The sequence below is a fragment of the Macaca thibetana genome, chromosome 16 (assembly GCF_024542745.1).
Source record: "Macaca thibetana thibetana isolate TM-01 chromosome 16, ASM2454274v1, whole genome shotgun sequence".
NCBI classification, from domain to species: domain Eukaryota; kingdom Metazoa; phylum Chordata; class Mammalia; order Primates; family Cercopithecidae; genus Macaca; species Macaca thibetana.
In genome coordinates, this window is record NC_065593.1 from 72,297,018 (window position 1) to 72,323,864 (window position 26,847).

Consider the following 26,847-nt stretch of genomic DNA (forward strand, 5'->3'; position numbering starts at 1 on the left):
CAGCACTCTGGGAGGCCAAGGCGGGCAGATCACTTGAGGTCAGGCGTTCCGGACTAGTCTGGCCAACATGGTGAAACTCCATCTCCACTAAAAATACAAAAATTAGCCGGTCATGGTGGTGGGCACCTGTAATCCCAGCTACTTGGGAGGCTGAGGCAAGAGAATCACTTGAGCCTGGGAGGGGGAGGTTGCAGCCAACAGCGATTGCGCCACTGCACTCCAGCCTGGGCAACAGAGCGAGACTCCACCTCAAAAAACAAACAATAAAAACATGTGGTCAAACTTGAAACTAGTGGATGCCATTCACTGCATTTGTTTCAAAGTCCTATGGTTATGGTTGCTGTGGTATGGCTTCTTGTTTCTGGCAGAACACATACCCACAGGTTAGAGAGACAGCTCTGTCAGGAAATGGGGGAGGAGTGCGGGGGTGGAGAAGACCAAGTGTAACTGACCACCTTGTCAGAAGCAGCCGGCAGTTTGATGCAGCTTCCGAAAATGACAGTGCTAGTGTTAAAGCTGAAGTTCCAGTGATTTCAGCATTGGTCTTCCAATATTTAAGATCAGTAAATAACCGCCCATGGGCCAAATGCAGCCCACAGCCTGTTTTCGTACGCCTCTCCAACTACAAATGGGTTTTGCATTTTTAAATGGTTGGGGAAAAAAAAAGCAAAAGGCACGTAATATTTTGTGGCATGTGAAAATTTTATGAAATTCAAATTTCAGTGTCCATAAATAAAATGTTACGGGAACACAGCCACACCTATTCATTTACATGTTGCCCTATGCCTGCTTTCATGTTACAAGGTCAGAGTTGAGTAGTTGTAACAGAGACTTTACGGCTTGCAAGTCTAATATATTGCTATCTGGCGGTTTGCAGAAAAAGTTGGTTGACCTCTGCTCTAAAGCATTGCGTTCAATGTTTATTGTCCTTTTCTAAAGGACAATAAGAAAGAGGAACCACAGGAATGGTGAGGGAGACAAAAGCATTTCATAAATTCAATCTGAAGGAATTGAGAGTAGTAAGCCAGTGGAAGAGAAGGCCAGAGGACAACATTCTAGATTTTTTTTTTTTTTTTTAGATGGAGTCTCACTCTGTCCTCTAGGCTTGAGTGCAGTGGCACGATCTCAGCTAACTGCAACCTCCGCCTCCTGGGTTCAAGCAATTCTCTGCCTCAGCCTCCTGAGTATCTGGGATTACAGGCGCCCACTACCACGCCCAGATAATTTTTTGTATTTTTAGTAGAGACAGGGTTTCACCATCTTGGCCAGGCTGGTCTTGAACTCCTGACCTCGTGATCTACCTGCCTCAGCCTCCCAAAGTGCTGGGATTACAGGCAAGAGCAACCGCACCCAGCCAACATTATAGATTTCTTTAAATGTTTAAAGAGTCAGCATGCGGAAGGGGCTTGTGTTTGTGTCACTATAGCGGTAGAAACGATCCTGAAAGCTCTAAGGAATCACATACCAATTAAACATGAGAAAGCATCGTCCAACAAATCAAAGTGGAAAACTGCAGAGGTTATATTACCAAAAAGAGCCCACACCCAAGTGATAGCTGGTAGTAAGCCCAAAGGCAAGATGATTGCCACCCAAGATTATCATAGAAAGGACTCTCAAGTGGGTAGGAAGTTGAACTGGTTTAATACTCAGGTTCTTTCTATGATTTTATCTCAAAATAAAGAAAACTGGCCAGACATGGTGGCTCACGCCTGTAATCCCAACACTTTGGGAGACCAAGGCAGGTGGATCACTTGAGGTTAGGAGTTTGAGACCAGCCTGGTCAACATGGTGAAACCCCGTCTCTACTAAAAATACAAAAATTAGCTGGGTGTGGTGGCACATGCTTGTAATCCCAGCTACTCGGGAGGCTGAGGCAGGAGAATTGCTTGAACCCAGGAGGCGGAGGTTGCAGTGATGCGGCGAGCTAAGATGGCGCCATTGCACTCCAGCCTGGGTGACATGACAGAGTGAGACTCCATCTCAAAAAAAAAAAAAAAAAAAAAAAAAAAAAAAAAACAGAAAGAGAGAAAGAAAACAGTCATAATTGGCAGGTGAAAGTGTAAAGAACAATTTCTGCTACCACATTCACTAAGGATTAGACCCTACAGGGAAATCTTTTATTATATATTTATATATGTATTTTATTATATATAGTTATATGTAATAAATATATATCAATTAAAATGGGCATGTTAAAAAGGCCTTTCATTTAAATAGAGTACATCGGCTATAAGAAGAATCACATTAGGAAAAGAAGGGTTATTTTTAGAAAGAGGGCTCCGGTTACACAAAATAAAGAAAGGACATCCACTGCTAAATAAAATGAACTGAAATCTTTCCTTGTGTTACTACAGGAAATCAGCATGGCACTACTTGAAAGAGGAAAAATGTCTATATATAAAACGGAAAGGGGGAGGAATGCGTTTTAAAAAAAAATGCTAAACTATAAACTACAGTTAAGGGCACAGTCGTGTGACTTATTTGCACCAGACTTCTTCGCAAAATAGTTTTGCAAATGACTTCCCAAAGCACAGCCACCTGTTAGGCTGTTACTTTGGCCTATTTCCAATGGCAATCTTGTCACCCGAGCAAGAGACACACCACCATAGCAACATAAACATCAGCGTGCTGGAGAATGAAATTTAAAGTAGCAATTTATAGCCCCTGCAGGGCTGGAAATAAAGTAATCCTTAAGCCTTTATGACTATGACACAACATTCCCACTGGGCAAACTTAGATCCCATGGACATCTCAGGATTTCCCATTGGCCATGTGGAAAGCAGAGAGTCCAAAATACCTATTGCACTAGAGGGTACCCCTAAAATAAAGGCATTTTAAAGTGTGAGACAGTATCTAGCCCACCATGATCCCCAGGTGTTTTCACACTTCCCACAAATGGACAATGATCACGACCCCTTGTATTTGCAGAGTAGGCTCCGTATTGTATGAGATCAGTCCCTAATACAGGCCAAAAGAGGGCATTTGACAGTTGAGAACATTGACAGGTGAGGCCCAGGAAAATGAGTCTTTCTCAATCAAATCACTGATATCACACAGCAAGGACAGACTAGATCTTCTGTGTCCACACTCTTCCACAGTACTACACCAACCCCAACTCTGAGCAACTTACAGGTACTTTAGCTCAGGGAGATAAAATGCAAAGGTGTTTCATCAATAAGAGGGTAAAGTAAAATGAAAGAAAAACCAAGTTTAAAGTGACTATGCCTCTTTTCAGGGGTAAATTTTTGCATTGTTGGAATTTGCCGTTTGATATTGGAATACGTTCTTAAATAAATATGGTTATGTTATACATCATTTTAATGCACATTTTTTCACTTTTTTTGCTAATGACTTATTACTTGCTGTTTATTTTATATTTATTTTAGACTATGGAAATGATGTTAGACAAAAAGCAAATTCGAGCAATTTTCTTATTCGAGCTCAAAATGTGTGGTAAAGCAGTGGAGACAACTCTCAACATCAACAACGCATTTGCCCCCAGGAATGCCTACAGAATGTACAGTGCAGTGGTGGTCCAAGAAGTTGTTCAAAGGAGACAAGAGCCTTGAAGATGAGGATCATAGTGGCCGGCCATTGAAAGCTGACAACGACCAATTGAGAACAACCATCAAAGCTTACCCTCTGCTGGGCGCAGTGGCTCATGCCTATAATCCCAGCACTTTGGGAGGCCGAGGTGAGCAGATCTCACAAGGTCAGGAGTTCCAGACCAGCCTGGCTAACACGGTGAAACCCCGTCTCTACTAAAAACACAAAAGTTAGCCCGGCATGGTGGCATGTGCCTGTATGGCATGTATGGCATGTGCTGGGACAACAGGCGCCTGCCACTACACCCGGCTAATTTTTTGTATTTTTAGTAGAGACGGGTTTCACCGTGTTAGCCAGGATGGTCTCGATCTCCTGACCTCGTGATCCGCTCGCCTCGGCCTCGCAAAGTGCTGGGATTACAGGCGTGAGCCACCATGCCCGGCCTTGAACACTTTTAAGTATTGATGTAAAAGCAAGTGGTCAGCTGTGACCAAATTCGCAATTCAAAAAGATCTAAGAAAAGCAGAAAGCAAGCTGAACATCCTGATTGGAGATGAGACACACCCAAACATATGTCTCGAGGTGGCTGCAAAGTCCTCTGGTCTGAGCCAGGGTGAGCAGGTTTTACCCCAGCCCATGATTTTGAGAGATGTTCAGGGCAGATCCTGCACTCAGCAGAGAGCTACAAAAGCCTGGACTCCAGCCCTAAAATCCCAATCCATTAACCCCGACGTCATTTCGCCACTGCATCTTTTTACTTTGTTCTTAACTTTTCTCAAAAAGAGAGGCCTGGAAGAGCCTTGCGGCAGTTCCTTCTCCAGGTCTAGAGAACAGATTGTTGGCCAGGACAGCACTGAGGTGGCATTCTGGAGATGAAAAATAGATAAATCCATGATGAAGCTTTTGTGATACCAGGGATCTGGCTGCTTTTGATCTAAGAACCAGTACTAAACTCCCTCTTTAAAAAATAAGTTGGTCGCGGCCAGGCACAGTGGCTCACGCCTGTGGTCCCAGCTACTCAGGAGGCTAAGGCTTCAGCTCAGGGAGGTGAAGGCTGCAGTGAGCAGTGATTGCACCACTGCACTCCGGTTTGGGCATCAGAGAGAGACCCCATCTCAAAAAATAAAACTAAGGCCAGGTGTGGTGGCTCATGCCTGTAATCCCAGCACTTTGGGAGGCCGAGGCTGGTGGATCACCTGAGGTCAGGAGTTTGAGATAAACCTGGTCAACATGATGAAACCCCATCTCTACTAAAATACAAAAATCAGCCAGGTGTGGTGGCGGGTGCCTGTAATCCCAGCTACTTGGGAGGCTGAGGCAGAAGAATTGCTTGAACCTGAGGGCAGAGGTTGCAGTGAGCTGAGATCACGCCACTGCACTCCAGCCTGGGCAACATAGTGAGACTCTGTCTCAAAAATAAAGAAAGAAAGAAAAATAAAAAATAAAACATAAGATTGTTTCTGACAAACATAACCAAAATGTAAAAGAAACAACTCCTAGAGAACATGGTCAAAAAGCTGAGCACCTATGTAAATAATGGCTAATTTTAAGTATACTTACCCCTTCAAAAGTGTTTTTCTTGAAAAGGCTTAAGGGGATTATTCCATTTGGACCCCTGATAGCCTAATTACCTTAAAAACACACATGCACACACAACCACCACCAACCTCCTTTTCAGACAAATTTTGGCAAAAAGAAAAATCTCAAAGTGTGCCCATATCTGCAGTACTATAAGTCATACTGCTGAAAAGCATAATTACACTCAGCTGTGTCCAAGTTTCCGTCAAACACAATCCAAAAGAGGTGAACTATCAAGTCCTGAATCTAAAGAGTTTCCATTTTGAACATGATGCCTCTTTATGAGCAGCAAAAACAGAGTATCAAAAAATGAGCATTTGTCATGGCCTTCAATAGCCAAAGGTTTGAGTCTCCGGCCTGCAAGCTACCATCTGTACCCCGATCCTAAATGCAATTCTAGTCACCAAACTCTTGGCACTTGGGTGTGGGGCAGGATTAAAAAAATCACATTTATATCTTTAAACCTATCTCATTTTCACAGCATTTTTAAGTATTGAGAAAAACCACTTTCATCCACTGTATCACTTTTACGGAGGCTACAATAATCCAGAATGATGATTCATGCGGGATGTAAGGGTCACATCAGTCTTTTCATCAGCACCAGCATCACTGTTATTATTTCAAGTTAGGGAAAACTCAGCAAAATGTTCTTGATGGAGGACCATGCCACCAGGACACTAACTATAGGAAATTTACACATTTCAGACAACATGCTCCTCAGCTCAAGCACACACTTCTCTAGTGATAACCCCTGTTTTCAAAACTACCTGTCCAGGCCAGGTGTGGTGGTTCTCACCTATAATCCCAGCACTTTGGGAGGCTGAGGAAGGAGGATTGCTTGAGGCTAGGAATTCGAGACCAGCCTGGGCAATGTAACAAGACACTTCCCCACCCATGTCTACAAAAAGAAAAAAATTAGCCAGACATGGTGGTGCAGGCCTGTTGGTCCTAGCTACTCAGGAGGATAGCATGAGCCCAGGAGTGTGAGGCTACAGTGAGTCATGATGGTGCCTGGGCAACAGAGTGGGATCGTATCTCTAAAAAAAAAAGAAAGAAAGAAAAAACCTGTCCAGATAAACAGGTGATTACAGATCCCTTTTCTCAGCCATCTATCCAATGATGTTTTTCTACTTTAATTGCTAATTACCAGTTTAATAAGAGCGTTGTTTTCTATAACTTTTAAAATATATACATAAATACATATGGGGTCTCACTGTGTTGGCCAGGCTGTTCTTGAACTCCTAGGCTCAAGCGATCCTCCTACCTCATCCTCCCAAAGTGTTGATTATAGGTGTGAACCACTGCTCCTGGCAACCATTTTTTTTTTCTTGCTGTCGCCCAGGTTAGATTGCAGTGGCACGATCTCGGCTCACTGCAATCTCTGCCTCCTGGGTTCAAGTGATTCTTCTGCCTCACCCTCCCGAGTAGCTGAGACTACAGGCACCCGACACCACACCCAGCTACTTTTTGCATTTTTCGTACAGACAGGGTTTCACCATATTGACCAGGCTGGTCTCGAACTCCTGACCTCATGTTCCACCCATCTTAGCTTTGCAAAGTGCTGGGATTACAGGCGTGAGCCACTGCGCCCGGCCCATCTTATTTTTTAAAGAGGGAGTTTAGTACTGACTCTTATATCAAAAGTAGCCAAATCCCTGGTATCACAGAAGAGATGGGGTTCTCACTATGTGGCCCAGGGTGGTCTCAAACTCCTAGGCTCAAGTGATCCTCCCACCTTGACCTCCTAAAGTGCTGGGATTACAGGCATGAGCCACCAAGCCTGGCCTTCTTTAACCTCTGTGTTGTAGATGTGTAATGTTTTGGTAACAGTAAGGGTTAAATAAACACCTTTTGTCCCTAGTAGGAAAACGCTTCTCAGACTGGATTGAAACTCTTAAGACTAACATTTTTCTAGATACTTTTTTGGATAGTGTTCATGACAAACTGCTCCTTGAAAGTGACAGGACCATTGTACTATAAAATCTAATAAAGCCCAGGTCATTGGCTATAGGGAGTTGAAAGCTCTATTTGTAGATATCACTAACAGAATTGACAAGAATGAAAATGTTACACGGTTAAGGCCAGGCGCAGTGGCTCACGCCTGAAATCCCAGCACTTTGGGAGGCCAAGGCTGGCAGATCACGAGGTCAGGAGATTGAGATCATCCTGGCTAACACAGTGAAACCCCGTCTCTACTAAAAATACAAAAAATTAGCGGGGCGAGGTGGCGGGCGCCTGTAGTCCCAGCTACTCGGGAGGCTGAGGCAGGAGAATGGCGTGAACCCGGGAGGCAGGGGTTGCAGTGAGCCAAGATCGCACCACTGCACTCCAGCCTGGGCGACAGAGCAAGACTCCGTCTCAAAAAACAAACAAACAAAACAAAAAACTGTATACTAAAAATGGTTTAAGATGGCAAATGTCATGTGTATTTTAACACATTTTTCTTCTTCTTCTTTTTTTTTGAGGTGGAGTCTTGCTCTGTAGCCCAGGCCGGCGTGCAGTGGCACGATCTTGGCTCACCGCAACCTCCGCCTCCTGGGTTCAAGCAATTCTCCTGCCTCAGCCTCCCGGCTAGCTGGGGTCACAGACATGCACCACCACGCCCAGCTAATTTTTTTGTAATTTTAGTAGAGACGGGGTTTCACCATGTTGGCCAACTCCTGACCATGGTTTCCAACTCCTGACCTCAAGTAATCCGCCTGCCTTGGGCTCCCGAAGTGCTAGGATTATAGGCGTAAGCCACCGCGCCCAGCCATTTTAACACATTTTTTAAAAAACAATAAACATTAATAAAAAACTCACCAGGATATACACATCCAATGAAGTGCAGTCCCCTTCAAATAGCTCCTTTTAGGTGATAACATGTTTATTTCAATAGTGCTGATACAAAGCAAAACATCTTTGAATCTCCCCTGGGGAATCTAGGGCAGGTTTAGGGGTGCTTTTTTCATTATTTTTAACATTCTTGATCATTTTGAATTTTGAAAAGTCTTTTAGAGTTCCAATTTCAAAATAATAACCGTGTTAAACTTAAAAATATTTATTTTAGCCAGGCGCAGTGGCTCACACCTATAATCCCAGCACTTTGGGAGGCCAAGGCTGGTAGATCACTTGCGCTTGGGAGTTTGAGACCAGCCTGGACAACATGGTGAGACCCTGGTCTCTGAAAAAAAAATTATTTTAGTCCACATGCAGTGTGACTATAAAACAATAATGTTAATCTGGCTGTGTGGTTTAGAAACTGGATCTGGAGGCACCGCTAGCAAAAGTGAGCTGGGGTTTTCCAAGGCGCAGGCATCTCAGATGGAAGGGTAAATATAAAACTCTGATAGTACATTCTGATCATTTTTAATACCTTCCAATTTGCTTTATCTCCACCTGAAGAATTTTAAGTTTTCAACTAAATGTGCCAAAGACATGGTGCTGCTTGTGCGTTCCCATCATTTTCAGATACTAATTTTGAGAAACTCACAGGTGCTCATGAACTAACATCTCTGCTGATGACGCCTCTGAAAGCCAAAGGTTTTTACTGCCATTAAAAGGAATAATTTCCAAGAGTGTAGGGGTGGTTCTCTTTTTAGAGCACGAGCTACAAAACTTATTTGCAAAGAGGAATATGATTCATTTATCAGAGTTAAACTGAAGAATGTCACTTGGTTTAATACTTAGGTAAAATCGATCATTTGATGGGACATAAAATTTCTGGACCACTTTCTTCTGTTACTGGGACAGAACATCTACCTTTCCCTAATTATTTCCTTTGATAATCCTGAAGGGTTATTTAATCTCTAAGAAACTGAACTTTTTGGCCAGGCATGGTGGCTCACTCCTGTAATCCCAACACTTTGAGAGGCCGAGGTGAGCAGATTACCTGAGGTCAGGAGTTCGAGACCAGCCTGGCCAACATGGTGAAACCCCATCTCTACTAAAAATATAAAAATTAGCTGGGCGTGGCGGTGGGTACCTGTAATCCCAGCTACTCAGGAGGCTGAGGCAGGAGAATCGCTTGAACCCAGGAGGCAGAGGTTGCAGTGAGCAAAGATCATGCCACTGCACTCCAGCCTGGATGACAAAGTGAGACTCCATCTCAAAAATAAATAAATAAATACATAAACTAGTTATGTTCACATAAAAACACACAAACTAGTGCTCAGAAATACCTGGATCTGGCCTTAATGCAGCAAATATAATCAGAAACTGAATGTGTATGTATGTGTGTGTGTGTGTGTGTGTGTGTGTGTAAGATGACATGGGGCAGGGGAACAGTCTTTGGAGATAAGCAGCTTAGATTAACTACTTAAACAACATTATTATAGGGTATCATCAAATTACATTTGTTTGGCCAATCTTATTTATCTGGGTGATTCAGTCTGGGAAAGAAACAACACCCTAAAGATGGTCAGATATGATGCTAAAGGAATTAAAGAATGATGATTTTGGCCAGGAGTGGTGGCTCATGCCTGTAATCCCAGCACTTTGGGATGCCGAAGCAGGCGGATCACCCGAGGTCAGGAGCTCGAGACCAGCCTGGGTAACATGGTGAAACCCTGTCTTTATCAAAAATACAAAAATTAACTGGGCATGGTGGCATGTGCCTGTAATCCCAGCTACTCAGGAGACTGAGGTAGGAGAATCGCTTGAACCCAGGAAGCGGAGGTTGCAGTGAGCCAAGATCATGCATGCCACTGCACTCCAGCCTGGGTGACAAAGCGAGACTCCGCCTCAAAAAAAAAAAAAAAAAAAAAAAAGAATGATGATTTTTTTTTTCCTTTGCTCAGGAATAAACAGGAATTCCAGAAGGTCAAACTTCACCCAAACTTAAAAAGATTAAAACACACACACACACACGCTAAAAAAAGTCATTGGATCAATCTGACCAAGAACTTACGCTGGCTACATGTTTAGATACATGAGTCGACTTCCACTAACGTCCGATGAGGAGTTTTAAGAGAGGCCCCTTTGTCAAAGTGCTGGGAAACAGAAGAATTAGTCACTTTAATGCTTGATGTCAAAGTCTTGGTGAGCTCTGGCTTCAGTATTACTAAGTCAACAAACAGTCTTGTATAATGTGGCTCAGGCAATCAGCCAGGAAGTGGTTGGTGACCCCAAACTCCTTCCTCCACTATGGTTTGCAAAACCGGTGGCCAAGACAGTGTGTCCTCTGCAGTGCAGCTCTCCTCTAACAATATGCCACCTGGGAGATTTGCCTAGCAGAACCTGGTGTGATTTTGCCATCCTAGACAGACACTATTGAGATGAGGCTTAAATAGCCAGTTAGCCACCCTCAGAATAAAGCACCTGATGGGAAGGCTTAAGGACATCTGCCAGACAAACATCAATAAGGCAAAGGACTTATGTGCCATGTGGAACCGTCTTCTCCTGAATGTGTATTCTGGGATTTATTCTGCTAACACGTGATTTCCCATTCAATGATCACAGAAAGCAGAGATATGCACCTGGAGCCAGAGCCAGCACAATCCTGGGTTCCTTCGGAAGCTGGTTCTTCTACTCATGATGGCCATAGCCTCCATGCCCTTGCGGGGACCCCTAAGCATCCTGAGCTCTGACAAGGAAGGTTCCTCAGACCCCTGCAACCCTGTAGCTGGCCTTAGGGCAGCTATTCAAGCCATGATTACTTTTTTCCCTCTAAGTATCATGTTCTGACCTAAATTGCAGTCATTCTGGTCCAAATCTGGTAGATTTTTTTCCCACACTGCTGCGGAAGAGAACCTCCTCCTCTGGAAAGCTAAATTCAAGACAACCAGAGCCATCTCAAGGACGGGGACTGTAAATTTTCAATTGACACAAATTCACATTCGGCACTCTCTGCCTCTCAATGGCTCTCTCTCTCCCTCTCTCTCTGAACATGGGTATCTATTCTGCTCAAACAAATCTGTAAGCACTTCTATTTCTAAAAAACAACAGCTTTGGCCGTGCATGGTGGCTCACGCCTGTAATCCCAGCATTTTGGGCAGCTGAGACGGGCAGATCACAAGGTCAGGAGTTTGAGACCATCCTGGCTAACAAGGTGACACCCCGTCTCTACTAAAAATACAAACAATTAGCCGGGCGTGATGGCACGCACCTGCAGTCCCAGCTACTCAGGAGGCTGAGGCAGGAGAATCACTTGAACCCAGGAAGCGGAGGTTGCAGTGAGCCAAGATTGCGCCACTGCATTCCAGCCTGGGCAACAGAGTGAGACCCCATCTCAAAAAACAAAGCAAAACAAAACAACAACAACAAGCTTTATTGAGATGTACTTTACATACCAATTCAATGGTTCTTAATACACTTAACAGACCTGTGCAACCACGTCCATCATCTATTTTTATATGACAATAAAACCTCTCCAGTATCCTCTGGCCTAGATGCTCCAGGAGGGCAGGGATCTACCTGCCCTGTTAGCCACTCCAGGCCTAGCACCTGGCACAGAGCAGGAGTTCAATAAAGTATCTGTGAATGGATGTTTTCATGATGTCAACCTGGAACTTCCATAGCCCTCTTTTCCAGATTCAAGAAATAACTACTTCTCTAATTTAGCGAATCTTCCTAGGAGAGGCGGAATGGCCCTCAAGATACCCACTGACTGGTAAGCCCTTTTGGAAAAGCATCGAGAAGTCAGAGACAGCAAGTCAGAGATCTGAAGTTGCAATAGAAGCTCCTGCTGGCCTTGCAAGAGCAAACTGCCATGTTGTGGAGAGGGCCACATGGCAGGACACGGCAGGTGGCCTCTAGGAGCGAGCCTCTAACTGATGGACTGTAAGGAATTGCATTCTGCCAACAACCACGTGAGCCCTGAAGACAACTCCAAGATCCAGAAAGAAAGGCAGCCTGGCTGACACCTTGATGTCTGCCTTATGAGACCCTGAGCAGAGAATCCAGCCATGCCACACCCAGACTTCTGACCCACAGAATTTGTGCACTCATAAATGGGTGTTGTTGTAAGCCACTGAGTTTGTGACCATTTGTAACATAGCAATAGAAAACTAATACATGGCCAGGCACGGTGGCTCACTTTGGGAGGCTAAGGCGGTTGGATCACCGGAGGTTAGGAGTTCAAGACCAGCCTGGCCTACATGGTGAAACCCTGTCTCTACCAAAAATACAAAATCAGCCAGGTGTGGTGGTGCTGGTCTGTAGTCCCAGCTACTAAGAAACCTGAGGCGGGAGGATTGCTTGAACCCGTGAGGCGGATGTTGCAGTGAGCTGAGATCATGCCACTGCACTCCAGCCTGGGTGACAGAGCAAGACTATGTCTCAAAGTAAAACAGAAAAGAGGCTGGGTGCAGTAGCTTATGCCTGTAATCCCAACACTTTGGGAGGCCAAGACAGGTGGATCACGAGGTCAGAAGTTCGCGGCCAGCCCGGCAAACATGGTGAAACCCCATCTCTACTAAAAATACAAAAATTAGCCAGGTGTGGTGGTGGGCACTTGTAATCCGGGAGGCTGAGGCAGGAGAATCGCTTGAAACCAGGAGGTAGAGGTTGCAGTGAGCTGAGATCAGCCCACTGCACTCCAGCCTGGGCAACAAGAGCAAGACTCCAAGGAAAAAAAAAACAGAAAAAGAAAAGAAAACTAATATACAAACTCCTCTGGGAGTTGGGAGGAAAGCAGTCTAATTACAATAACTCCTAAATATATATGACTGATTTCAAACTTCTCAGGGGTATCACTAAGAAATTTTAAAATAAGGATGTTTTAAATACAAAAGATATCTCTAACTGGCAAAATTTCAGGCAGTATAGAAGTGAAAAAATATTCAACCTTTTACAGGAGACCATAGAGGATCAGGCTTCCTTAAATGGTTTCTGTTTTTCTCAGCTTCTTCCTATCCATTCATTCAGCAAATATTTACTATGTGTGGACCCTAAGTTTAAGCACCAGAGTTGCACTGTCCAGTATGGCAGCCACAAGCCACACGTGGTCCTTGAGCACTGCAGAGTGGCCAGTGCAAACTGGGATGCGTGTCCACGGAAAATACACACATGATTTCAAAGACTTAGTATGAAAAAAAATAAGTGAAAAAATTTTATCAGTATCTTCTCACGTGGATTACGTGTTGAAAAGATAACGATGGCAATAGATAACACAAGTAAACAAAATAAGTACAAATTGAGATAAATGCTCTGAAGGAATAAACAGGTGTGGAGAGGCAGATAATAGAGGATATAATTAGGGAGAGTATTAAGGAAAAGATTATTTTATTTTATATTTTATTTTGAGACAGAGTCTCGCTCTGTCAGCCAGGCTGGAGTGCAGCCTCGATCTCAGCTCACTGCAACTTCCACCTCCCGGGTTCAAGCAATTCTCCTGCCTCGGCCTCCCGAGTAGCTGGAATTACAGGCATGCACCATCACGCCCAGCTAATTTTTGTATTTTTAGTAGAGATGGGGTTTCACCATGTTGGCCAGGCTGGTCTTGAACTCCCGACCTCAAGTAACCTGTCGCCTTGGCACCCCAAAGTGCTGGGATTACAGGCGTGAGTCACTGTGCCTGGCCAGAGATTTAGATGGGGAAAAAGCTATTGTAGATGGAGTGTTCAGGAAACACGATGCTAAGGGTGTGATGTTTCCACTTGTAAACCCCATGAGTTTGGTATAAACTTTCAAGTTCTAACCCAGGACAGCAGCAGGGGCTGGGAGCATGAAAGGGCGATAAAAGGCAGGTTGGTCAGTTGCAGGCGACCACACTGCTCTACTCCCACTGGGGCCCATGTAAATGGCGCCCCCTGGCGGTGTGCAGCCCTGTGACACTGTTCGTTTGAATGATTTGGATGTTATTTGTAAATTAGAGGTTGCATAGTACAAAAAGTAAAGCTTCCAAGATGATTTTTCCAGACAACTCTACATTTTCCAGATACGATTGGTTCGTCCATTTTAATATTTATAATATATTTGTGCCTTATCCTCCTTGTAACCTATAAGAAAAATCTTCACTTGGGAATATACAAAATTCCTGATTTCTAGTCTGAAATTCTCCTTTTCCTCTCCCGGTGGGCTGAATTTGTTAAAGATACATAAAACCTTCTCAGTACAAGTTAGCTGATTTCTAGAACTCAGTCTGTTTCTCTGAACCGGGGCAAAAGTGTTACCTAGTTTTCAAAAAAAGTTTTCAGACTTGCCTAACACTACAGACCTCCAGGCAACAGAAAACAGGCCAAAGCCCACACAAGCCAGCCAGGGTGCTGCAATCTCACTCAGGCCGCTAAAGCAATCAATCTAGATGTACTTTTCCAGAAATTACTGCTCCTGAAAAACACATTTACTGCCTGTCATTGTGCATACACTTTCACATTTTTAAAAATCCAAAACGTTGTGATTTCCCACTCCCTATCCCATACCTACACATCCCTGGCAGAGGGGAAGCTCTTAAAGAGGTTGAATGTTTAAACTATATTAATTTATTTTAGGTTGGGCGCAGTGGTTCACACCTGTAATCCCAGCACTCTGGGAGGGCGAGGCGGTTGGATCACCTGAGGTTAGGAGTTTGAGACCGGCCTAGACAACATGGTGAAACCCCATCTCTACTAAAAATACAAAAATTAGCTGGGCGTACTGGCAGGCGCCTGTAATCCCAGCTACTCGGGAGGCTGAAGTAGGCAGGAGAATCGCTTGAAACCTGGGAGGCAGGCCGGGCGCGGTGGCTCAAGCCTGTAATCCCAGCACTTTGGGAGGCCGAGACGGGCGGATCACGAGGCCAGGAGATCGAGAGACGATCCCGGCTAACACGGTGAAACCCCATCTCTACTAAAAAATACAAAAGAACTAGCCGGGCGCGGTGGCGGGCGCCTGTAGTCCCAGCTACTCGGGAGGCTGAGGCAGGAGAACGGCGTAAACCCGGGAGGCGGAGCTTGCAGTGAGCTGAGATCCGGCCACTGCACTCCAGCCTGGGTGACAGAGCAAGACTCCGTCTCAAAAAAAAAAAAAAAAAAAAAAAAAAAAAAAAAGAAACCTGGGAGGCGGAGGTTGCAGTGAGCCGAGATAGTGCCACTGCACTCCAGCCTGGGCGACAAGAGCAAAACTCCGTCTCGAAATAAATAAATAAAGTATATTAATTTATTTTAATGCCTACAATAAATAATATTCTCCAGTGACCTGAAACAACAGCCTTACTGAAATGAATATTATTCGCTTTGCTTTGGAATATCAGTCACACTCATGCAATCAGACACAAGGTTTCTAAATTGACTTAAGAGCCTTAGGAACTTCCTCCATATCACAATAAGAAAAAGCAAAAGTTAATTACTACCTACTTTTAACCAGGGTTTTGTTAACAATAGTTTGCTTCCCTGATCCCTGTATCCGTTTCCTGTGCCAGGTACTTCCACCCAAGTCACTGGGAAAATGCAGCTTCTTTCATGGACAGAGTCAATTTCACTGACCAGCCAGGAGGACAGCATCTGCTCCTTGTCTGTTCCATTAGTGTTGAAAGGTTTGCACAAATCTATTTACCCGCCCTCCTTTCCCTGTGCCCTTTATGACAAAAAAAAAAAAAAAAAAAAAAAAAAAAAAAAATGGAGCTTTGCCAGACAGCTAGGCAAACCTCCACTGTCCCCTGGCTGTGGAACTGTGTCTGGAGTTGGTTCCTTCTGGTGGGTTCTTGGTCTCGCTGACTTCAAGAATGAAACTGCGGACCTTTGCCCTGCGTGTTACAGCTCTTAAAGGTGGTGCGGACCCAAAGAGTGGACAGCAGCAAGATTTATTGTGAACCATGAAAGAACAAAGGTTCCACAGCCTGGAAGGTTCCACAGCCTGGAAGGAGGGGGGGGGCGCTGCTTTTATTCCCTTATTTGTCCCAGCCCATGTCCTGCTGATCGGTACATTTTACAGAGTGCTGATTGGTCCATTTTAGAGAGCACTGATTGGTCCATTTTACAAACCTCTAGCTAGCCAAAGAGAGCTGATTGGTATGTTTTTGCAGGGTGCTGATTAGCGCATTTTACAAACCTCTAGCTAGCTACAGAATGCTGATTAGTGCACTTTACAATCCTAGCTACAGAGTGCTGATTGGTGCGTTTTACAATCCTCTTGTAAGACAGAAAAGTTCTCCAAGTCTGCACCCCACCCAGAAGTCCAGCTGGCTTCACCTCTCAGAACAAGCCAATGAAACTACCTGGATCACTCAGAAATCACATACATGATGCTGACCTTGGTCCCTTCTCAACAGAAAATTTAAAATAAAATAAAACAACTTCTCAATATCGTGCTCATTCTTGAGAAAACTTTTTATAGAATTATCTTATTCAGAATAAAATTTTTACACCAGACAAGGAAAACATTTTCCAAATTATGTTTATGAGAAACCTTGGGGAAAGTCTGTGAGATTAATCCAAGGAGTCTTTATCCTTTATATTCAGAGGTATTGACGCCAGCAGCAAACTTAAAATCTCTTCCTTTCAATAATTTCTGCCTGGATATGTTTGCAGATGCATTTCAGGAAAATGGTTTAAAGCAGAGAACAAGGAGCACTGTTGGGCATTTTGGCATTTCCATTCATGTCATTCCAGAGGCGGCACCACCCTGATCCCAAATCTGTTCTCAGAAATGTGCGCAAGAAAACTCTCCAGGGACCCTGGGGGAGCCTGGATGAAGTGCACTGGCTCCCTGCCAGGGCAAAGAACAAAATAATATTCTGTAAGAAAAAGTTGTTTTTCTTTTCTTTCCTTTCTTTCTCTTTTCTTGGAGCAGAGGCAAGTGTTTCTATTTTTCTGCATTGTGCACCAAATCCCTCAAGACCACAAATCAATCCCTAAAAGTATACATATTAATGTTAATGCAGTCAGAACAGGAACTGTTGAACAAGAACTGATTTTTTTGTTTGTTTGTTTTTGTTTTTTTGAGACAGACTTTCGCTCTTGTTACCCAGGCTGGAGTGCAATGGTACAATCTCGGCTCACTGCAATCTCCACCTCCCAGGTTCAAGCAATTCTCCTACCTCAGCCTCCCAAGTAGCTGGGATTACAGGCATGCACCACCATGCCTGACTAATTTTGTATTTTCAGTAGGCACGGGGTTTCTCCATGTTGGTCAGGCCGGTCTCGAACTCCCGACCTCAGGTGATCCACCCGCCTCGGCCTCCCAAAGTGCTGGGATTACAGGCATGAGCCACTGCACCCAGCCAGAACGGTTAAACAGTACAGAAAGCAATGAAAATGAAAGGATTCCTGCCTTAGATAATATTAGGATGTGCTTAGCGTCTCTTGAGAGATGCTCATTTTACTAACAAGTACCTCTGGGGTGAGGGTGGTAGGTGCAGGGTGATCTTCAGATTGTGCTCCAAGGAGCCTCCTTGGTGAGCAGGTCGTTCACTGAGACCAAGGAGTGGCTGGCAGAGGAGGCGAGCCACCCTTCCAATAGGCTCCAATGGAACCTCCGCTAAGCACATAGGGTCGGAGTCCCCAGCCACCTTCTACTAGAGACTAGAGCCAGTGTACCTGCTTTACACGTGGGTCCTCAGGAGAATATTTTCTTCCAGCAAGGTATCTCAGAGGAGGGAGAATTCCATACAGTAGAACAGCCTTGAGCCTTAAATCAGACCTGGTTCTAGCCTAAAGTTTGTCAATGAGGTAGACAGCTTAATTGCACCTTCTACAGGTCTAGACTTCATCATAAAATGAAATGGCTCACTAGGCGTGAACTCTCAGGAGTTCGAGACCAGCCTGACCAACATGGTGAAACCCTGTCTCTACTAAAAACACAAAAATTAGCCGGCTGGGGTGGTGCACGCCTGTAATCCCTGCTATTCTGGAGGCTGAGGTAGGAGAATCTCTGGAACTCAGGAGGCAGAGGTTTCAGTGAGCCAAGATTGCACCACTGCACTCCAGTCTGGGTAATAGAGCGAGACTCCATCTCGAAAGTAAATAAATAAATAAATGACTCAATTATAAATCATCTGCAATATTCCTTCTAGGTCTAAAACTCTAGAATCAGCCAGGGGCAGTGGCTCGTGCCTATAATCCCAGCACTTTGGGAGCCCAACGTGGGCGGATCGCCTGGGGTCAGGAGTTCGAGACAAGCCTGACCAACATGGTGAAACCCCTTCTCTACTAAAAATACAAAAAATTAGCCAGGAGTGATGGTGGGCACCTGCAATCCCAGCTACTTGGGAGGCTGAGGCAGGAGAATTGCTTGAAACCAGGAGGTGGAGGTTGCAGTGAGCCGAAATTATCCCACTGCACTCCAGCCTGGGCCACAGAGCAAGATTACGGCTCAAAAAAAGAAACAAACAAAAACTCTAGAATCTATGTCTACCGCTACCAAATGTTTCAAATGAAGATAATGACAACTTTCTCTCTATAGCAACTCTCAGTTCTCAGGAACTTTTCCTGTTCATACCTTTCCAACAGGCTTATATTGAGTTCAGAGACCCCTACATTTAACACAAACAAGGAACTATTCCAATGAAATGTTTTAATTAAAATTAATCTGTGGAATGTTACTTTTACTAATTGTTTACTCTGAAATTAATGTCTAAAACGCACACACACACACACACCCCCGAAAAACCCCACCAACACTCTATTCTAGACAGTAGCTCAGCTTTATTTTCTTGATCTCCCAGAGATGTTCTTTTTTCCTGGAACTAGGGAACATTTTATGTGTTAAAATAAAGTAGTAGAGAAATAGTAGACGCCAGTACCATCTATAGCAAGTCAAAAGGCCTCTGATTTTTCATTTATTTGATAGTGCTGACTTTATCTGTTTTCAAGAAATGTTTTTCCTTTTGCTGGATTAAATACTAGTGACAGGTAAAAAGCAGAGTAAGCAACAACAAATAATGGGTTTCACCATGCTCTCCTCCTGGCTTGCCTATTAACTAGCTGTGTGGCCTGGAGCACATTACCTAACCTTTCTGAATCTCAATGTATTCATCTGCAAAATATGGATAATAACACACCAGTGCCACTAATGCTCCACCGCCCACCACCACCAGAGGGTTAAATGAGGGAGAAGGGATAAGGCCAGGCACAAGAAGCAGGCAAAGTATGGGTTCTCTCACTGACTCTTCGAAGCATAAGCATTTGCTTCATTTTCAAAAGTATGGACACTGCTACCAATGAACTCTGGTGATTAAACAGAAACAAGTTCTAGAAGATCCATGTAGGTTGAATCAGTCCAGAGCCAACCAAGAGTGGAAGCAAAAGTTAGGCTCCCAAGCCGGGCGCAGTGGCTTATGCCTGTAATCCCAGCACTTTTTTTTTTTTTTTTTTGAGATGGAGTCTTGCTCTGTCACCCAGGCTAGAGTGCAGTGGCGTGATCTCGGCTCATTGCAAGCTCCGACTCCCGGGTTCATGCCATTCTCCCACCTCAGCCTCCCAAGTAGCTGGGACTACAGGAACCTGCCACCACGCCTGCTTAATTTTTTTGTATTTTTAGTATTTTTTTGTATTTTTAGTTTCACCATGTTAGCCAGGATGGTCTCGATCTCCTGACCTCGTGATCTGCCCACCTCGGCCTCCCAAAGTGCTGGGATTATAGGCGTGAGTCACTGCGCCCGGCAATCCCAGCACTTTAAGAGGCCGAGGCAGGAGGATCACTCAAGCCCAGGAGTTCAAGACCAGCCTGGGCAACAGAGCAAGTCCCTGTCTCTACAAAAGTAAAAAAATTGGCAGCACACACCTGTTGTCCCAGCTACTCAGGAGGCTGAGGTGGGAGGATCACTTGAGCCCAGGAGATGGAGGCAGAAGTGAACCAGGATCACACCACTGCACTCCAGCCTGGGTGACAGAGCAAGACCCTGTCTCGAAAGGAAAAAAAAAGTTAGGCTTCCAAAGTTTACCTAAACATCTTCTTTGAAGAAACTCAAGTTGCTTCCTCATTTTCAATGTTAAGGTCAGTGTAAAAGGGGATGGTGGAGACTGTGGAATTTACTATCAGTTCTGACTTTAGGGGTTTAACATCTGGCAAACTAGGCCTCATGTCTTCATTCATCATCAGATTTAGCTAATCTGAATCCTTTTAATTGGAAACATCTATTAATCTAAATTGCCCTCCTGCTTCTCTGACAAAGCAGAAAATGACTTCAGAATATGAACCTTACAGAAACTGAATCATACTTTAGCCAAAATGAATTATACATTAAAGAATTTATAATTATATTACAGGTGGAGTCTGATGAGTCTGATTTTGTTGGCCAATTAAGAAAGGAAGGGCTGGCCGGGCGCAGTGGCTCATGCCTGTAATCCCAGCACCTTGGGAGGCTGAGGCAGGCGGATCACCTGAGGTCAGGCATTCAAGACCAGCCTGGCAAACATGGCGAAACCTCACCTCTACTAAAACTACAAAAATTAGCTGGGCGTGGTGGCAGGCACCTATAATCCCAGCTACTCAGGAGGCTGAGGCAGAAGAATTGCTTGAATCCGGGTGGTGGAGGTTGCAGTGAGCTGAGATCTCGACATTGCACCCCACCCTGGGCAACATAGCAAGGTTCCATCTCAAAAAAACAAAAAAGAAAAGAAAAAAGGAAGGAAGGAAGGAAGGAAGGAAGGAAGGAAGGAAGGGAGGAAGGGAGGAAGGGAGGAAGGGAGGAAGGGAGGAAGGGAGGAAGGAAGGAAAGAAGGAAGGAAGGAAGGAAGGACGGAAGGAAGGAAGGGCCTCCACCTATATCATTCAAATGTAATTACCCCATGTTATACCTGTGGATATTTCGGTACAAAAACAAAAGTGGGAAAAGCATCTGCCTGAGTGTTTCAGAAAGCCTGAAAAGGGAACTAACTAGGATAAAGAGATTTTGTAGGTAGTAGAGAAGCTTCTAGAACTGGTTCTTTTCTTGATTATCACCTGTAATTTTCTGTGTATTCCATGCAGTCCCAACATTGCTCCTAGAATCCAAACTCATATCAAAAAACAAGGTCATTCGGAGATAGAGTAGAGGGATCCACGCCTCCCAGGTGAATTACTCTAGCTCAACTGCCCAGAAGGTGGGACGATATCCACCTTTTCTGGAAAGACCTATTAACCAGTCCCATTCATTTGCCTTTCGCTTTCTCCACAAAGCTATGTCCTGCTTCTCCACTTACAAGGTCATATGCAACTCGAATCTCTGTCTACCCATCTGGCATCCACCCTTCCAGACCCTACTTAAATGCTACCTCCTCAAATGCCAAAGAACTCCAAAACTCGGTTGATCATTCTGGTGGAAGCTGATCTCTCCCTCCTCGGCAGCCTGTGTACCCCTGATGCGTTTTGTAAACTTGCAGCTACTTTGATTTTGTCTTGGATTGTAGTTGGGTCTTGCCTTAACCCTTGGTCCAGATGGCAAATACGGACAGCCCCTGTGAGCACAGCCACGTTCTCAGTTAAGGATCTTTTTCTCTCCCAAAGCGCATCGCCCCTCTCACCAAGTGGTGGCTCAATAACATATCTGATAGTTTCAAGGCACCAGATTTAAATATAAAGACGGTGTGGGTGGCTGATTTCATGTGTGTTGCCACACCAAACCATACTAGTGAGTTTCACGTTGCCGTGCTTGGCTTTGGGCTCCCTCGCTGTCCCTGGACAGAGACGCTCAGCAGTCGTGAAATCACCACAAAGGTGGGCAGGAAGAAGGGGAAGAAAGGGAAGCCGGGGCTGGAATAATCCAGTCTGAGTCACCACTTCCTGAATGCTGGGGCTCGTGGCTTCGCAGGTTCGGGAAAAGGGCAGCAAAGCCGAGCTTGGAGGACGAGCCCCCGCCCCGCGCCCGGCGCCCCCAGCCGGCAGCCGCTGCCCCGGCACCACGTGCTGGAGCGCCCTCCTGTGGCCGCGTCGCAGCCTCAGCCGCTCCCGGCTCGCGGGCCGACCACGCTCCCCGCGGCGGAAGAAATAAGAGACGCAGAAAGTTTCCGAGCCAGGCGGTTTGCGAAAGGACAGAGCCGGGTCCCAAGCCTCGAAGGGCGGACGTGCCGGGAGCGGCGCCCAAGACCGCGGCAACGGCGAGAAGTCGGGCCCCGCAGGGACCTCCCCAAGGGCTCCGAGGTGCCCCCCGCGGGGCTCTGGGCGTGCAGATCCCGAGGGCGCAAGGCTCCTCCTTGCACCCCGACCTGACCGCAGAGGGCGGGGAGGGGAAGATGGGCCCACGGCCAGGACGGGGTGCCCCCCAAACCCCAGCTACAGCGCGCGCCGGGGGCTCTTGGGTTTGCTTTATTCATTTTCTTATTTGGAAGGAGGGGGCGCACCCACTCCCTTTGGCTCATTGTGATCCCCAACAGTCTGGATTCTGGGCGCCCCCAAAGAGCCCACCCGGAGTCCGCCGCCCCACCCAACGCCGCCCTCCCCCGCTGGGGTGACAAGTGGAAGCCGCAAATCCCCTCCCTCCTCTCCTCCAGCCTTCGGGCTTGCGGGGCAACGTCCACCTGGGTTTCCTGCCGCTAGCCCGGGGCTCGCCGGCCAGGAGGCGGCGGCGGCGGCGGCGGTCCCGGAGCGGGCGAGGCCGGGCCGGGCGCGGCGCTTACCTCGTCTACGGTGAGCGGCATGCAGATCCGGTACTCTTTCAGCAGCATGGTCCTGCCGGCCGCGGATCCCCGGGGCGGGAAGCTGGGGGCGCCCTCCAGACCAGCAAGGCTGCCGCCCAGGCGCAGGGCAGGGCGCCCGGAGCCCAGCGCTCGTAGCCGGCGGGCGAAGCAGCCCCCGCGGCAAGCTCAGCTCCTGGCTTCCTCCTCTCCGCCCCAGAGCATGTCAGGGTTTGGGTCCGGGTGTTCGCAGCTCCTCCGCCTCCTCCCTCGCCGAGGCCGGTCCTCCTAGAACGCGGTGTTGCAAAGTCAGGGAGGTAGGGAGGGAGACCCGCTGGTGACGGCTCTGCTCGGCAGCCCGGGGTGGTAGGAGCGGCCGCCAGATCAGGACATGCCCGGCAGCGAGCGAGGGAGGAAAAAAGAGAGATTTCCAAAAATTAAAACGAATGCACAAAAGTCACCCGCTCGATCCGCCTCCGAAAGCAGAAGGGAACCTGGCGAACCCCCTCCTCCGGCGGGTCTGCCCGATGCTAATGTCACCAGGAACACATTGCAGCCGGAGCCGGAGATGCTGACTTTCCAGACAAAGGCTCGATCGGCTCCTCTCCGCGGGCGGTAAACAAGATTTCCTGCTCTTTTTAGGGCCGGTCCCCGCGCCGCTCCGGGGCTCGGCTCGGGGAGAAAAGGGAAGCCGCCGCCGCCGCCGCTCGGCTCTGCCCGGCTGGGGCCCCGGGCGCCTCCAACCTCAGCTCGCGGCTGCTAGGGGCGGGCGGGAGGAAGCTGGCGCCTTCCGCGCGCGTCCCCTCCCCCGAGTCCCTTGGCTCCCCGGGCGCCGTGCGTGCCCGCGAGTTTGCAGCCACCTCGCCGGGGCCGGAGCGTCCGCGCCGATGCAGTGTGCCTGGGCCCGGGAGGTGGGTGCGGGAGGAGCGAGCGCGAGCAAGGCTGACATCAGCAGCGGCCGCGGCGGGGAGGGTAGCCCCATCCGGCCAATGGGGAAATGGCAAAGAATGTGGAGGATTTAAACAAAACAGCATGTCTCTGCCAGACGGCGGGGCTGCTCCGGAGCGGAGCCCGGCCAGCGCTGGGGAGGCTCGGGCAGAGGGGCTTCCCTCGGCTCCTTTGCCCTTTGAATCCGCTCTCCATTGTGCCCTGAGTGCCGCCGAGCTCCATCCAGCCCCTCTGGGCAGTTTCTGATCCCCTGACCCTAGGGACAAGTCACCAATGCCCACCACCTATGTGTGGTCCAGTAAGCAAGTCCAGGGCTGGAGAGGCAATGGGTGGGATTTGGGAACAAACCCTTGCCTGGTTTCAGAGGAGAGATCCTGGAAAACTGGGAAGTGCAGCCCTGTGAATGGAAATGAAGTACAAACAGGGGGAGGGAACAACCAGAGAGCACATGAACCCCACGTAGCCTGTTACCTCGCCTGGCCCGGCTCTGCAATCTTTCTGCAGATTGTGCAGGCTCCGCACAGCAGAAAGAAAGAGTAGGTTTTCGTATCCGCACTCCTAAGTTCAAAAAGTCACAGTGAAATGTCAATGAAAATGCCTGGAGTGTTGCTATTTCATCCATATTAAACAGATCCCTCATTTTAACCACAAGAAGCACATTCTTCAGTTACTCAGGAAGCAGCATGGAACTGCTGAAGTCTGTTTTTCATTTGTCTGGTATTTTTCAGCTTATTTTTATGAAAACTTGCCGGATGAAAAATGCATCAGTTGCCTGTATGAGAATAACCTGTAAGCGTTATCTTTTCTCCGAAAAATCTTCACGCTCTGAGGTCCTGAGGCTAGAACTTGGATGGGGATGCAGATGCCTCAATATAGAATTTTGAATTGCGATTAATAAGTAATTAACCAATATGACGATGATGGGCTTGTGGCAAAAGTCATCCAGAGGGCTGGAGAGAATGTATAACTGTGTTAACTGATACAAACCCTCCTAGGAAAATGATACCCTGTATCCAGCTTATATTTTAGTGGAAACTATTTTCCAGATAAATGCTTTCCAGAGTTGGCTCAGAAATATTCACAGCAACTAATTAAAGCTAAACCAAATTCCTCGAGGTGGAAAATCTAAATCTGACACTGCAGTGTTGAATAATAACACATTGGAAGGCTGTGATATGGAAAGAAACTCAAGCTGTTTTTCCTTTTTTTTTTTTTTTTTTTTTTTTTTTTTTTTTTTTTTTTTTTTTTTGCTTATTACTTGAAAACAAATGGAAGACCTAATAATCTTCCCAGAGGCAGGAAGGCAAGGGATTGGCTAGCCCCACATACGCATTCACATAGGACATCGGGATGTGTAGGCTCGGTTCCTGGTTTCCTGGACATTTCCTGACACTGATTCTGGAAGGAAGTATTCTACTGACGGGTGACACGGTCGAGAAGCTACTTCTCTGAATTTTCCAAACTGTAAATTGTCACGTATATGCTTCCTCCATCACCCCTCTTGTTGTTGTTGTTGGTTTGTGACAGAGTTTCGCTCTTGTTGCCCAGGCTGGAGTGCAATGGCATGATCTCGGCTTACTGCAACCTCCACCTCCCCGGTTCAAGCAAGTCTCCTGCCTCAGTCTCTGGAGCAGCTGGGATTACAGGCGCCCACCACCATCCCTGGCTAATTTTGTATTTTCGGTAGAGATGGGGTTTCACCATGTTGGTCAGGCTGGTCTCAAACTCCTGAGCTCAGGTGACAGCCCCGGCCTCCCAAAGTGCTGGGATTACAGGTGTGAGCCACCACGCCCAGCCCACCCCTCCTGTTGTAAGGTGACTTCTCCATTGGATTCTTGTTTTCATTCAGTGCATCTGCAGACCTGGTCATACTAATCTTGTGCAAGTACAGCTCTCATCCTGCCACCTTCAAAACCTTATAGCGATTCCCGGCTGGGCTCGGTGGCTCACTCCTGTAACCCCAGCACTTTGAGAGGCCGAGGCGGGCTGATTGCATGAGCCCAGGAGTTCAAGAACAGCCTGGGAAACATGCTGAAACCCTGTCTCTAAAATTAAAAAACATATAAAAACCTTTTGGGGCTTCTCTATGGCCTACTGAGCAAGTCAAAATGCCTTGGTAGGAGTTTCGAGGCTCTGGATCTACCTTTCCCACATTAGTCCATTACCCTTCCCAACCCAACTCCAGCCAAACGAGAGGAGTTCGTTGGCTGCAAAAGCCCCTCCTCCCCAGCCACCTTTCTATCTCAACCCTTCTGCTGCTCAACCCATTGCCTTCACAGATAATCCCTCTCCCCAGCTCAATTCCCATGACACCATTTTAAACCCAGGCCTTGGCAATCTGTGCTTCAGACAGTGGTTCTGATAGCAGTGAGCTGGAGAGGCTAGCAGAGGCGGGAGGGGCGGGGTGCAGAGCATAGGGAGGGCATATTCATTCATAAGTCATGCACACTGAGGGCGGGGCGCGCCATCTGCTGGCCAAGCGCGGTGGTTTCAAGTCCTGTCCTCAGCAAGTGTCTGGCAAGAATTGTATCTTTGTTTCTTCTCAAACAATGAGGTGCAATATCTACTTACAAAAAACCTTGAAGCTGTTGCTATCATCATCATGGACAGTCATGATGTTCCGTTAACAATGTACAATCTGCTGTGGCTGATCATCACATTTTTTTAATGGGGGTGGGGCACAAAAGGCAAAAAGGAACAAAACAGTAAAGTTACCAGAGAGGAATGATAAGACAAAGAGGAAACGAATATGAGTCTGTGCATGTGTGTGACAGGCACACCAAGATCATTTAAGAAGATCATTTCAACCTATTCTCTTCGAGGCATTCTGATGATCTCTTTAATCCTCCCTGTTTGTGTGAAAAAACTAATACGGTCTTGACCCACCTCTGTAAACAGCCTCTGAAAGAAAAGTGTACTAACAGGTATTTCTGACGATTAAAAAGTGAAAGCCGGGCATGGTGGCTCACGCCTGTAATCCCAACACTTTGGGAGGCCGCGGTGGGCGAATCACTTGAGATCAGAAGTTCGAGACCACCCTCGCCAATACGGTGAAACCCCGTCTCTACTAAAAATACAAAAAGTAGCTGGGCGTGGTGGCTTGCACCTGCAGTCCCAGCTACTTGGGAGGCTGAGGCAGAATTGCTTGAATATGGGAGGCAGAAGTTGCAGTAAGCCAAGATCATGCCACTGCACTCCAGCCTGGGTGACAGAACAAGACTCTGTCTCAAAAAAAAAAAAAAGATTTGTCCCTTCTCTCTATGTATTTATTTATTCAAATATAAATATATATATATATATATGGGTGGATTCATGCTTATTTATTTTATACTTCAAGTTATAATCA

At 46.6% G+C, this 26,847-nt stretch overlaps 1 protein-coding gene across 1 annotated transcript in view; it reads right to left on the bottom strand.

Annotated features, from left to right (window-relative positions):
- PITPNC1 (phosphatidylinositol transfer protein cytoplasmic 1) overlaps positions 1 to 23,525 on the bottom strand; it is a 322,554-nt gene extending 299,029 nt beyond the window's left edge. The window contains exon 1 of the mRNA XM_050762493.1: positions 22,557 to 23,525. Coding sequence (XP_050618450.1) covers positions 22,557 to 22,604 — 48 coding nt within the window. The 5' untranslated portion in view covers positions 22,605 to 23,525. The remainder of the gene's footprint in view (positions 1 to 22,556) is intronic.
- Between the last annotated feature and the right edge of the window lie 3,322 nt (positions 23,526 to 26,847).